Below are 14,006 nucleotides of genomic sequence, written 5' to 3'. Positions count from 1 at the left end.
GGGGCTAGCCGGGCCTGGTGTTGCGACCGGTTTGCCTGTCGTGCCCTTGTTAGCCAGCTACTTGGCTGAACGTGGATTGCTCTGCCAGCAGCAGCAACCGAAAGTCTCCCAGTCCCCGAGTCGTGCGGATTGGCGACTGGGCTCATGGTGGTGAGATGGGAGATATGTTCGTGGGGCGAGGGATGGCGAGATGGTCGGCGAATGCGATCGAGGCAACATGCGACTTTATTGATATTCGTGTGTTGCTTACATGCTCTTCCTAGGTGTAGAACCAACGGAGGAGGTTGATGTTCCAGGGGCGCTCGACCTCCCTGGTGAGTGGCTCGCCTTTGTCATCTTTGCGAACGTCGGTGAGGTAGTAGGCGTTATTGCTGAGCGCGCGGCTGACGGCGAATGGTCCTTCCCAAGGGGGGGAAGTTTGTGCATGCCTTTCTTGTCCTGGATTAACCGAAGGACGAGGTCGCCTTCTTGGAAGGAGCGACCGCGGACGCGGCGACTGTGGTATCGGCGAAGGCCTTGCTAGTAAATGGCCGTCCTGGAGAGTGCGAGGTCTCGTGCCTCATCGAAGAGGTCGACATCGTCTTGCCGAGCGCGCTCGTTCTCTTCTTCGGCGTAGTTGGCGACTCGTGGCGAGTCGTAGGCGATGTCGGTGGGCATGACAGCTTCGGCACCGTACAGCAGGAAGAAGGGCGTGAAGCCAGTCGACCTATTTGGTGTTGTGCGAATGCCCCAGAGGACGGAGGGGAGTTCTTCTGCCCAGCATCCGGCCACGCGCTCCAGGGGTACCACCAGTCGTGGTTTGATTCCATGGAGGATGCTCTGGTTCGCCCTTTCTGCTTGCCCGTTCGACTCAGGGTGTGCGACTGACGCGAGGTCGAGTCGGATGCCTTTGTCTTCGCAGAAGTCGGCCATTCCCCTTTGGCGAAGTTAGTGCCGTTGTTCATGATGATGCTATGAGGGTAGCCGTAGCGGTAGATCAACTCCCGTAGGAACTTGGTGGCTGTTTTGCCGTCGCACTTCTTGATGGGTTTTTCCTCCACCCATTTGGTGAATTTGTCCACAGCGACCAGGAGGTGAGTGTACCCGCCGGGGGCTGTCTTGAATTTTCCCACCATGTCCATGCCCCAGACGGCGAACGGCCAGGTGAGGGGTATGGTTTTTAGCGCCGAGCCTGGCATGTGCGATTGACTCGCGTACTTCTGGCATCCGGCGCACGCGCGGACGAGGTCGACTGCATCTTCGTGGGCTGTTGGCCAATAAAATCCGTGCCGGAAGGCTTTGGCGACGATCGAGCGCGCGCCTGCGTGGTGGCCGCAGTCGCCTGCATGGATGTCGCGCAGAATCTTGCGGCCTTCGTCGGCGGTGACGCACCGCTGGAATACTCCGGAGACGCTGCGCTTGTAGAGCTCGTTGTTGATGATGGTGAAGGACTTGCAACGGCGCACGAGCGCGCGTGCCTCCGTTTCGTCCATCGGCAGTACCTGGCGCTCGAGGTAGCCTAAGTACGGTTCCGTCCAGTCCCCAGTATCGGAGGCGAGTGCGACTAGGGCGGAGTCGGGTGCGGGTGGTTCGGCAATGTCGATCTCCCGTGGCACGTGCACCGACGAGTGACTGAGGATGTCGAGGAAGATGCCTGGAGGGGGTGGGAGTCGCTTGGATCTGAGCCTGGCTAGTGCGTCTGCTTCTTCGTTCTTGCACCTGTCGACCCACTCAACGACGTGGCCGGCAAAGCTGGCGCCGGCCTAGTCGACCGCTCGCTTGTAGGCGATCATGTTGGCGTCGGTGGCGTCATAGGTGCCGGACGTCTGGCTGGCGATGAGGTCGGAGTCGCCAAGGCAACGCAGTCGTGTTGCGCCCATCTCCTTTGCGATGCGCATGCCGTGGAGGAGTGCCTCGTACTCGGCCATGTTGTTGGTGCAGGGCTCGAATCGGAGCTGCAGGACGTATCTCACGATGTCGCCTTTAGGCGAAGTGAGGATGACCCCTGCTCCTGCTCCTTCGAGGTTTTTGGAGCCGTCGAAGTGTAGTGTCCAATGTTTGAGGTCCGCCGGGGAGCTCGGCTGCTGGGCTTCTTCCCAATCGGCGAGGAAGTCGGCAAGCGCTTGGGATTTGATAGCATGGCGCGACTCGTACGTGATGTTGTGGACGCCGAGTTCGACTGCCCACTTGGCTATCCGGCCGGTTGCGTCGCGGTTGCGGATGATGTCGGCGAGTGGCATTGAGGCGACCACCTTGATGGGATGCTCGTGGAAGTAAGGGGCCAGTCGCCGCTGGGCCCTGAGTACCGCGGATACCAGCTTTTGGTAGTGCGGGTACTGCTGCTTCGACTCGATTAAGGCCTCGCTGATGTAGTAGACTGGGCGTTGTATCAGCTGGTCTTTTCCTTCCTACTGGCGCTCGACAACCATGACCGCACTTATCGCGCGATTGGACGCGGCAACATACAGCAGCATGGTTTCTTGTGGGAGTGGGTCCGCGAGGACGGGAGCGTTTCTCAGGGCGTTCTGGAGCTCTTCCAGGGCCTTCTGTGCTTCGTCCGTCCACTCGAACGATTCCGATTTCTTTAGGAGACGATAGAGTGGCGTGGCCTTGTCGCCGAGTCGGGGGATGAAGCGACTGAGAGCCGCGACTCACCCGGCGAGTTTCTGCACGTCGACCAGGCAAGTTGGTTGTTTGGTTCGCATGACCGCCGAGATCTTTTCCGGGTTGGGCTCGATGCCACGTTTGGATACGACGTAGCCGAGGAATTGTCCGGATGGGACCCCGAAGGTGCACTTCAGGGGGTTGAGCTTGATCTGGTAGCGCCGCAGGTTGGCGAATGTCTCGGCGAGGTCGGCAACTAGGTCGTCCTGCCGAGTCGACTTTACCACCACGTTGTCTATGTAGACGTGGACGTTGCGACCAATTTGGCTCTCCAGGCAGCGGTTCATGCACCGCTGGTAAGTCGCTCCAGCGTTCCTGAGGCCGAAGGTCATGGATGTGTAGCAGTAGGCGCCGAGTGGTGTGATGAACGTCGTTTTCTCCTGGTCTTCCTTTGCCATCTTTATTTGATTGTACCCGGAGTATGCATCGAGGAAGCATAGCGATTCCAACCCCGCGACCGTGTCGATGATCTGGTCGATTCGCGTTAGGACGAATTGGTCCTTGGGGCAGGCGCGGTTGAGACTGGTGTAGTCAATACACATGCGCCATGTCTTGTTTTTCTTCAGCACTAAGACTGGGTTTGCCAGCCATTTGGGGTGCTTGATCTCTATGATGAAGCCGGCGGTGGGTAGCCGGTTCACCTCTTCGGCGATTGTGCGTCGACGCTCTTCGCCCACGGGTCGCATCGCTTGCCTAACGGGGCGTGCAGTGGGGTCGACGTGTAATTTGTGCTCAGCAAGTTCTCTCGGGACACCTGGCATGTCAGATGGTTTCCATGCAAAGATATCTCGATTCTCACGGAGGAACTTGATGAGCGCGCTTTCCTATTGGGCGGACAGGCCCGTCCCAATGGTAACTTGCCTACTCGAATCGTTCTCTACAAGATCTACTTGGCGAGTATCGGTTGTAGGCTTGAAGGTTGCTACGGGCGAGTCGAGCTCAGTCGGCTTCTCGAGGATGGCGGGGTCGTTGCGGTCGACTGTGTACTTGGCGAGCTCGACGATGTTGTCGCGTTCCTCGGCGATGATGGTGTCGGCTAGCTTGGCGTCGTTGTCCTCACACTCCAGGGCCATCTCTGGGTCGCCGTGGACGGTGATGACGCCGTGGGGCCCGGGCATCTTCATCATGTTGTAGGCGTAATGAGGCGCAGCCATGAACCTGGCGAACGCCTGGCGACCGAGGACGCAGTGGTACGGGCTGCGGAAGTTGACCACCTCGAATGTTATCCGCTCGGTGCGGTAATTCACGGGTGTGCCGAAGGTTACCGGCAGCGTGACCTTTCCGATTGGGAAGGCCTTCCGCCCTGGGACGATGCCGTGGAACGTGACGTTGGTGTTCTCGAGGCGCGAGTCTGGCAGGCCGAGCCGCTAGAAGGTCTCGTAGTACAGAATGTTAATGGAGCTTCCTCCATCCATCAGTGTCTTCGGAAGCCAGTAGTCGGCAACCTTGGGCCTGATGACTAGCGCCACTCGGCCGGGGTACTCAATGCGTGGGGCGTGGTCTTCGCGACTCCACGTGATGCTCTGTTCGGACCAGTTGAGCCAACGGGGGACGTCGAGGACGACTGCGTGTGCAGCCACCGCCCTTGTGAGGACCTTCCTATCTCGGCGGTCGTCGACTCCGGTGAAGGTATGGAGCGAGCCGACGCTGCGGACGAACCTGTCTTCCTTGTGCTGGTCTTGGTCATTGGTGCGGTCCTTGTGCTGATTGCCGCCGTCGGCTTCCTTGGCGCGGCGGGCCTTCTCTATCTGCTTCAGGGAGTAGCAGTTTCCAGTCGTATGGGTTGAGGGCTTGCCCTCCCTGCTGTGATAGATGCACGGGGCGTCCAGCAGGCTGCTTGCGTCAAACCGTTTAGGTTGGGGTCGGTCCTCTCTTGGTGCGCGGTTGTCTCGGTGAAAGGACTTTGGGTCACGCTGCTCGTAGTCGGCGTTGGCGACGAGTTCGGTGTGTCCGCCGTCTGCGCGGCGCTTGCCGTTGCTTGGCTGGCCGCCAAACCGGTAGTCGCCGCGACGAGTGTCGGGGTGAGTGGGGCGGCGATTGCGCCGCTGCCCGTACTCGTCGTCCGAGTCGACCGCAGGGTCTTCGTCGGCGTAGCGCAGGGCGATGTCGAAGAGCTCGGTGACATAGGCATCCCCAATGGGCCTGCCGAAGATGGTACCCGGGGTTTATTGAAGGCCCATAACTCGAAGAATAAGAAGATTCGGAAGCCCAATTTGTTATTAAGGAAAGCTAGAGTTGTATTAGGAAGTAATACTTGTAATCTTGCGGGACGGGTTGGAAACCCTCCCGGACTCTGTAACTTATGTATTACGAATCCCTCGGCTCCACCTCCTATATAAGGGGGAGTCGAGGGACAAAGAGAGGAATGAATCAATTGTCAACAGAACCTTAGTTTCTTAATCATCGAGTACTTTTCGGCTGAAACCTTCGAGATCTACTTGCCCTCTACTTCCAACGGAACCCTAGTCTACAATACGTAGACATTGATAAGTTAATACCTTGTCAATTGGCGCCGACCGTGGGGACTAGAGGCGACAAGGAGCTGATCTCGATGGCACGTTCAAGATCGTCGACTTCATCAACTGCAAGCAACGCTTTGGACAGAGGTAAACAGATCGAAACTGGTCTAGTCGATTTTGTTCCTCACCCGCCCTCCCGTTTGGATGCATATCCGTATCTGGAGGAGCCTATGGAGATGACCTTTGGCGAGTTCCAATTCCGTGTCGAGAAGGAATGATCATATCGTCTCGAAATTCCGATCTCGTCGGGATTATCGGCGGTCGATCCCGATTCTTCGGATTCAACATCGTCAACTGAGTCAGGCGAAGAAGAGATTTCGTCTCCACGCTTCATCAGCACCAGGGCAAGTGAAAAACTCGCCAAGATCTTCAGCGACATGTCTTTCGAGTCATCTGCGGACTCCGATATAAGCGATGACTCGAGCAACATCGACAGCTTCACCTTCGTCGATAGATCCACTACTGTTGGAAAGGTCTTCACCAATCTCAATGATGGTGTCACCAAACCCGACAAAGTTCAGAATCCAAAATATCATCAGATATATGTGATTGGAGAACCAAGTCGCCCAGTGGAGGAGACGTCAGAAAACTTTGACGATGCGGGAAATCCATATGTTGATCCTGCAGATCTCACGCGAGGTTTGGGAACAAAATATATCGGACCAGGAACACGAGAGATGGTGCAATTTCCGCAGGCAGTATGGGATCGAGTCGCAAGAGCTATTGATGGTACAGAACCAATGACCATTACGGCGACACCTGCGGAGTTACAAGCGTATCAATATAGGCTTGCACGTACCAGGAGGGAGCTCGAGAAGCAGAAAATCGAGTTGGACAAGAGGCAAGAAGCCGCTTCCGCATCAAGCAGACAAAGGGCAGAGCTAAGCCAAAATTCAAGAACTTCGGGAGATAGTCATAGAGAAGGTCGAAGGAGAGCAAGATCTCGGCTGCAAAATATACCTGAAGCTGAGAGAGAGAACTTAATTCAAAACCTCGATATGTCTTTTATGTCAATCGACACGAGGGGGAATATTATTCCAAAGGGATTTCTATTTCTGTGCCCTCGGGTCCTTAGTTGTGCTCAGTTTTCCCCAGCTCCTTAGTTTTTCCTCAGTTTTCCCCAAGACCTTGTCTGAAACCCGCAGAAGCAGCTCGGACGGCAGGATTCCGTTAAGTTGACCGTTCCGTGCTGCCGAGTGGGGTCGTGTCGTTTGTGGGGCCGCGTCGTGTGGGGCTGGTAGGAAGGAACCGCGTGGGACAGGACGAGACCATGTTTGTGTGGCCGTAGCGTGTGTGGCCGTAGCGTGTGGGGCCGTAGCGTGTGGAGCCGTGTGGGTCCGGGACGTGGGCACGAGTGGTTTTTGTCTCTTTCGCCCAGATTAGCAGCTTTCATGTATCTTTTTCCTCTCTCTCGCTCGATCTCATTCATATTTGATAGCCCAAATTGGTAGCAAATCTAGAGCAGCTTCTCCTTCTGTTTTTTAACGACATTCATTTCTTTATGCCTTCGTTTTTACCCAATCAGGTAGGAAATCTAGGGCACAAATCCAGAAAAATATAGGATAAGCTGCATACAGCAACCAACATAGCATAGATATGTTCAAAACAGATCCAACAGTAGTACCGATAGAACCCTACAACATAAGCTACATTTTACATGAATTTAAGCTGCTCTACAGATAGAGCAGTCACATACAGAGAGTGCAGTAGGCATGTTCAACGCCTCCAGGTTGCGCCTGTGACTCGTCTGGAGGTTGCACAGGTGAATCCCAAGTGCTTTGTGTTTGGCCATGAACGCATGCACGTTCACCGTCGTTCCAACTCTAGCGCCGCATCTGCCAATGGATTCAGCATGGTTCACCAGGCAGTTGAAGTCGGTGGCGCGGAGCTTCCTGTTGCAGAAGGGGCACTTGTAAATGCCTCGAGCAAAGGGGCCATCGTAATGGCCGGACTGCAGCCTCCTGAGGACGTGACGAGTCTTGGTGTGGAAGGACTCGTCGTCGCTATCGACGTCGCTGCTCTGCACCTGTCACGTAGCACCAAAGATCGTGCAAAAAACACGGAGTCAATTGCAACGATGATGGGACAGAGAGTGAACAAAGATCATGCATGATAATATGGGCTCGAAAAAAAGAGGTAGCCTCAGTTACATTGGACACACTTATATCCAGGATTTGAGTCAGTAAACCAAAGATCATGCACAACAAATTTGTACACACCAATTGTTTACTGACCAAACCCTGAATCAATTTGTGCCCAAATATTCATCATCATCGGCACAAATCTTAAACAAAAGCAAATCACAAATGGATTGAACTAGGGAACAGACGCACCCTAATAACGCTAGATCTAACACAAATGGATTGAACTAGGAACAGACGAACCCTAATAACGCTAGATCTAACATAAAAGGATTGAAATGGGATAAGAACAAGGGAGCAAAGGGTTACCTCCGGCTCGTCGTCGACGATGCTGGTGTCGTAGGGGTTCTCCGGCGTGATGTACGGCGCTGGTTCGTACGGGTCCCAGCGACGGGGGCCTGGACGGTGGCGGCGGCCGATGCGCCGGCGGCTGATGCGCCGGCGGCTGATGCGCCGGCTGCTACGTTGGAAGCAGCGACAGGGGCCTGGACGGGGGCAGCGGCCGATGCGTCAGCGGCTGATGCGCCGACAATGGGCATCTCATTCTTCTCCATCGCCGGCGGTTTTCTTCGGGGTTTTTTCTTCGGTTGTGGAGAAGATGATGGGACAGGAGAGGCGGTTGCAGTGAGAAAGTGCGTCGAGGGGGAGAAAAAGGGCTCTATAAAGACGAAGGTGGCGTGTACCGCAACACGCGTCCGCTATGCACGGCTGCAGCGTGCACCGCGACACGAGTCTAACCCTGGGACGTTTGGTGTACTCAGTTATAACCTCGGGCCTTATACAGAAATTTTATCTGTACTCAGTTTTCCCCTCGAGTAGTTAGCCTGGCAAGTGCAATATACTCAGTTTTACCCTCAAGTCGCTAGTCAACAGAGAGTCAACAAATGAGATTAACATATCTAATTGAGTCATTTCATGCGCAAAAAAATTCAAAAAAATAAAAACATAGTGGCACCTACTCATGGAGTCTTCCTACGCAACCTGCCACCAAGAAAAACTTAACAAACATATATAAATCAAGTTTACCACAAATTGCCACTTCTCAGAATCACTAGTGTATCTATGAAGATGCATGGTTTTCCACTCAAACCCCTTTGCAAAACATCTTCCCCAAAAACATAGTTTGTCTAAATGATGCCATAATTGTCACACTCATGTATATTTGAATTGCAAATAATTTGATGTAGCCCAATATGAATTATATTGTAGAAAACACGCATTTTTCATTTTTCATTTTGTAATTCTTTTTGTTTGAATCCCTTAGTCTATTTACTATTTATGTGCCCTTGGATTGTTAGTACTACTCAGTTTTGCCCTCAAGTTCTGTCACAAATGCTCTCAGAAGCCCAAACTTATCCTGATTGGTTGAGCCGTTGTCACACGGATCGACTCCACAAACCGTTGATCAACTGATCTAACGGGCAGTATACCCCTCCCCGTCTCTTCGTGGCCACCCCTCTCTCTCTCTCTTCGTGGCCACCCCTCTCTCTCTCTGTCGGTGGATGCATTATTGTCACCCCTCTAACAATTATCAACTATCTTTCGCTTTCGTTTTTCCTTTAGGGGATATAGTTTTGGCATATAGTTTTAGTAATTTGAAACGGCCCAAAAGTGGAATAATTTTGGTATAAACATGAGGCATACATATTTGCGGATTTCGGTGAATGCATTATTGTCACCCCTCTAACAATTATCAACCATCTTTCGCTTTCCTTTTTTCTTTTAGGGGATATAGTTTTGGCATATAGTTTCGGTAATTTTAAACAGCCCAAAAGTGGTATAATTTTGGTATAAACATGAGGCATACATATTTGCGGATTTCGGTGAATGCATTATTGTCACCCCTCTAACAATTATCAACTATCTTTCGCTTTCCTTTTTCTTTTAGGGGATATAGTTTTGGCATATAGTTTCGGTAATTTGAAACGGCCCAAAAGTGGTATAATTTCGGTATAAACATGAGGCGTACATATTTGCGGATTTCGGTGAATAGATTATTGGGAGCCCTAATTATCAACTTTCTTTAGCATTCCAATATAGTTGGTAATTTCGGTGAATGCACACACTAACTATGAAAACAACTACAAGTACATGTAACTGAATAATGAATTTGTAACAAGGTATCCCTTGTAACAACTTCTAGCGCCTGGTGAACAATGATAAGAATCCGATCGCAATTATACAACAGAAAAAACAACCAGCCATCAGATTAGCTTGCTTCTTCAACTCGATCAGCTGCCTTAACTGCTTGTTCATTTTCTTCAGTTCTCCCTTCACTTCCTCCAGTCCTACATTGGGAGCATTAGGCATAATCGGAACGGCTCCTCTCTCCGCCGCATTCTCTACAAAGAAGTCCCCTCCCAAATTGCGCTCCCCAATAGCGCCAATTGATTCTTGCAATTGAAGCCTCTGAACGTACACATCGATCCACTCGAAATGCCTGCATTTCTTCAGGATCTGAAAACAACAACGGGAACCCTAAATCCCAAATTCGAGGGAATAGCAAGAAAATCGAGAGAAAACAGAGAAATTGGAGCGAGATCTAACCTTATCCCCCTCTCTATATGGCAAGCTCTCGCATGCAAGGAACTCACGTCCACGGTTGCCATTCTCGTCCGTCTTATAGATCGACCGCTTCAGAGGCTCCTGGAGTGGGCAGTCAAGGCATCTTGTCAAAGGCACGGGTTCATACTGCGGCCATGAAGAACGGGAGGTCGAAGAGAAACTAGACATCACCCTCCTGTCGGAGAAGGGCTGCCGCTGGCGGAGAAGAAGAACAATGTGGCGCGGGGAAAGAAAGGGGAAGCAATGGCACGGGCACGGGCGCGGGGCTGGCTTGGGCTCCCATTTTGCAACGGTCACCTGGGTAAGCTGTGGGTCCGGCGCACTAACGTGGACAAGTTGTGGGTCCCACGATGATCTAGATAAGTGAAGACGTGTCCACTGCGGGGCACCAACAGCGGCCCCACTTGCCAGCACCAACCAACGTCAACTAAACGGGATTCCTTCCGTCCGAGCTCCTTCTGCGGGTTTCAGACAAGGTCTTGGGGAAAACTGAGGAAAAACTAAGGGGCTGGGGAAAACTGAGCACAACTAAGGAGCCAGGGGCACGAAAATAGAAATCCCTATTCCAAAAACACCGGAAGCAGGATACATGGCAACGCAAGCTTTCATCTTAGCGTCCATACCACCTCCCGGAGATCCAAGAGAAGCGTTGTATAACATGACCATGGCAGGGTGTGGAGCCATGGGAGCAGCGTTCGTAGCTACACCTCCCGAAAGAACTGCAAGGCAAAATAGTCCGCGACCTACCGTAGCAGTGCAAGATCCACCGAGAGCAAGTGGAGTTAGAGATTGATACGTCCATTTTGCATCACTATTTTATATCATAATTTGCTGTTATTCATTGATATATTTCGTATTCGGAGATGATACTTACGTTATTTCATCTATTTTGCATATTTCATGATTATTGGAGGATCGCGCACCGGAGTCGGGATTCTGCTGGAAAAAGCGCCGTCAGAATGCAATATTTCGGAAGATAAACAATTGACGGAAATTATATGAAAAATCCTATTTTTTCAGAAGACGAAGGGAGCCAGAAGGGGGAGCCGAGGAGGGCCGCCATGGGCCCACCTCATAGGCCGGCGCGGGCCAAGGCCTGGCCGCGCCGCCTTGTGAGGAGGGGGCCCACAGCCCCCTCTGGCCTCCTCTCCTTCGCGTACTTCTTCGTCCCGAAAACCTAAGCTCCAGGAGATAGTCGCGAAGAGTCATAGCCGCCTCTGCGGGGCGGAAAACACCAGAGAGAAAAGAGCTCTCCGGCAGGCTGAAATCCACCGGGGAAATTCCCTCCCGGAGGGGGAAATCGACGCCATCGTCATCGTCATCGAGCTGGACATCATCTCCATCATCATCACCATCATCTTCATCATCATCACCGCCATCTCCACCGCTGCACCTCGTCACCGCTGTAACAATTAGGGTTTGATCTTGATCGTTTGATAGGGGAAACTCTCCCGGTGTTGATTTCTACTTGTTATTGATGCTATTGAGTGAAACCATTGAACCAAGGTTTATGTTCAGATTGTTATTCACCATCATATCACCTCTGATCATGTTCCATATGATGTCTCGTGAGTAGTTCGTTTAGTTCTTGAGGACATGGGTGAAGTCTAAATGTTAGTAGTGAATTATGTTGGTTAGTATTCAATGTTATGATATTTAAGTTGTGGTGTTATTCTTCTAGTGGTGTCATGTGAACGTCGACTACATGATACTTCACCATTTATGGGCCTAGGGGAGTGCATCTTGTATTCGGTTGCTAATTGCGGGGTTGCCGGAGTGACAAAAACCTAAACCCCCGTTAGTATATCGATGCAGGAGGGATAGCAGGATCTCAGAGTTTAAGGCCGTGGTTAGATTTATCTTAATTACTTTCTTGTATTTGCGGATGCTTGCAAGGGGTATAATCACAAGTATGTATTAGTCCTAGGAAGGGCGGTGCATTAGCATAGGTTCACCCACACAACACTTATCAAAACAATGAAGATTAATCAGCTATATGAAGCGAAAGCACTAGACTAAATTCCCGTGTGTCCTCAAGAACGTTTGGTCATTATAAGTAAACAAACCGGCTTGTCCTTTGTGCTAAAAAGGATTGGGCCACTAGCTGCAATTATTTCTCTCGCATTTTACTTACTCGTACTTTATTTATCTGCTATATCAAAACCCCCTGAATACTTGTCTGTGAGCATTTACAGTGAATCCTTCATCGAAACTGCTTGTCAACACCTTCTGCTCCTCGTTGGGTTCGACACTCTTATTTATCGAAAGTGCTACGATACACCCCCTATACTTGTGGGTCATCAAGACTATTTTCTGGCGCCGTTGCCGGGGAGTGAAGCGCTATTGGTAAGTGGAATTGGTAAGGAAAACCTTTACTGTACGTGCTATTTTTTATTTCTGTCTGCTGCTATAATTCATTATGGAGGGGTCTTCTCTTGAATTCCTCTTTGGAAAATCTACTACTACTGCAAAGGTAGTGGATGAGGCGCCAGGTGAGAAAGAGGTTCCATACAAAATACCTATGAAAATTATTGAACGTGTTGTGGATAACCGCTATGAAGGGGATGGAACTGTCCATCCTGGTGATCATTTACTGTTTTTACATGAATTATGCGGGTTATTCAAATGTGCAGGTATTGCTATGGATGAAGTTAGAAAGAAACTATTCTCTATATCGTTGTCTGGCAAAGCGGCGCACTGGTATAAATTGTTGAAGAATAGGGATTCTCTTAATTGGGAGGACATTGTGCCTTTATTTTATTCCAAATTCTATCCTCCAAGTGAAATTCACAAAGATCGGAACCGCATATATAATTTCTGGCCTCATGATGGAGAGAGTATTGCCCAAGCTTGGGGGAGATTGAAGTCTTTAATGCTCAAATGCCCCATTCATGAGCTTCCTGGTAATATTATTATTGATAATTTCTATGCAAGATTGTCTTTTCAAGATAAGACTTTGTTGGATACTTCTTGTTCTAGATCATTTACACGCAACAAAGAAGAGTTTAAAAGGGACCTTCTTGATCGGATCCAGGAGAATACTGAAGGATGGGAGAACGACAAAGATAGAGAGTCAGGTATAAACTATGATTATAAATACATTAAAGTTTTTATGGAGACTGATAAATTTCGTAATATGAGTGCTACTTATGGTCTTGATTCTCAAGTCGTTGCAAATTTTTATAAAGCTTTTGCCTCTCACTTTGAATTGCCTAGGAAGAATTTTGATAAGTATCATGAACCATATAAAGATAAAATTGATTCATCTATAAATAAATGTGCTATAATTGAAACTGTTGATCGTATTCTTCCTGAAGCTTATATTGAAAAAACTCCTTTCCCTGCTAAAATAAAGGAGTACTCTGTTATATCTAGTGCGGTTAATAAAAGTGCAAAGAAACCTATAGAACCTGAAGAACAAATAAAGGTTGAACCTGCTGTTGCAATAATTAAAGATCTTGTGACTGAAAATGTAGAAGATGGTCATATTATTTTCTGTGAAGATGCTTCTAATATTGTTTCACATCCTAATAAGTCTAGGAAAGCTAGTGTTCCTATGCTCTCTGTTAGAATTGGTGATCATTGTTATTATGGTTTATGTGATATTGGTGCAAGTATTAGTGCTATTCCTTATGAGCTTTATACGGAGATCATGCATGAAATTGGTTCTTGTGAACTTGAAGATATTGATGTGGTTATTCGGCTAGCTAATAGAGAAACTATCTCTCCTATTGGTATTGTTCGAGATGTGGAAGTTCTATGTGGTAAGATTAAATATCCTGCTGACTTTTTGGTACTTGGTTCTGCCGCTAGTAAGTATTGTTCTATTATTTTTGGTAGACCTTTTCTAAATACTTGTGGAGCTGTTATAGATTGCAAGAAGGAAAAAAATGTGACTAAATTTGCCAAAACTCCTTATAAAGCTAATTTGCCTAATAATGATTTTAGAGTTGAACAGTGTGCGTCTATTGCTCTTGCTCCTAATAATCCTTTGCAGCAACATTTGGAGAATAGTGAGAGTGAAGTCTTTAGGGAAGAAAGAAATGAGCTTGATGAAATTTTCCTTCGTCAACCTATTCTTAAACATGACTTGCCGGTTGAAGATTTGGGTACAACACCACCACCAAAGGAAGATCCT

General features: G+C 49.7%; 1 protein-coding gene across 1 annotated transcript; it reads right to left on the bottom strand.

Moving 5' to 3' along the window:
• Positions 1-519: 519 nt before the first annotated feature.
• Positions 520-1,472, bottom strand: LOC127331605 (uncharacterized). Its single transcript, XM_051357783.1, has 3 exons — positions 1,301-1,472; positions 1,018-1,246; positions 520-916 (listed from the first exon to the last, which is right to left on the bottom strand). Exons 1-3 carry the CDS (start codon positions 1,470-1,472, stop codon positions 520-522), a joined length of 798 nt encoding a protein of 265 aa, XP_051213743.1.
• Positions 1,473-14,006: the final 12,534 nt, after the last annotated feature.

Source organism: Lolium perenne, chromosome 1 (assembly GCF_019359855.2).
Source record: "Lolium perenne isolate Kyuss_39 chromosome 1, Kyuss_2.0, whole genome shotgun sequence".
In the NCBI taxonomy this organism is placed as follows: domain Eukaryota; kingdom Viridiplantae; phylum Streptophyta; class Magnoliopsida; order Poales; family Poaceae; genus Lolium; species Lolium perenne.
This window is presented reverse-complemented; position numbering and strand designations above follow the sequence as displayed.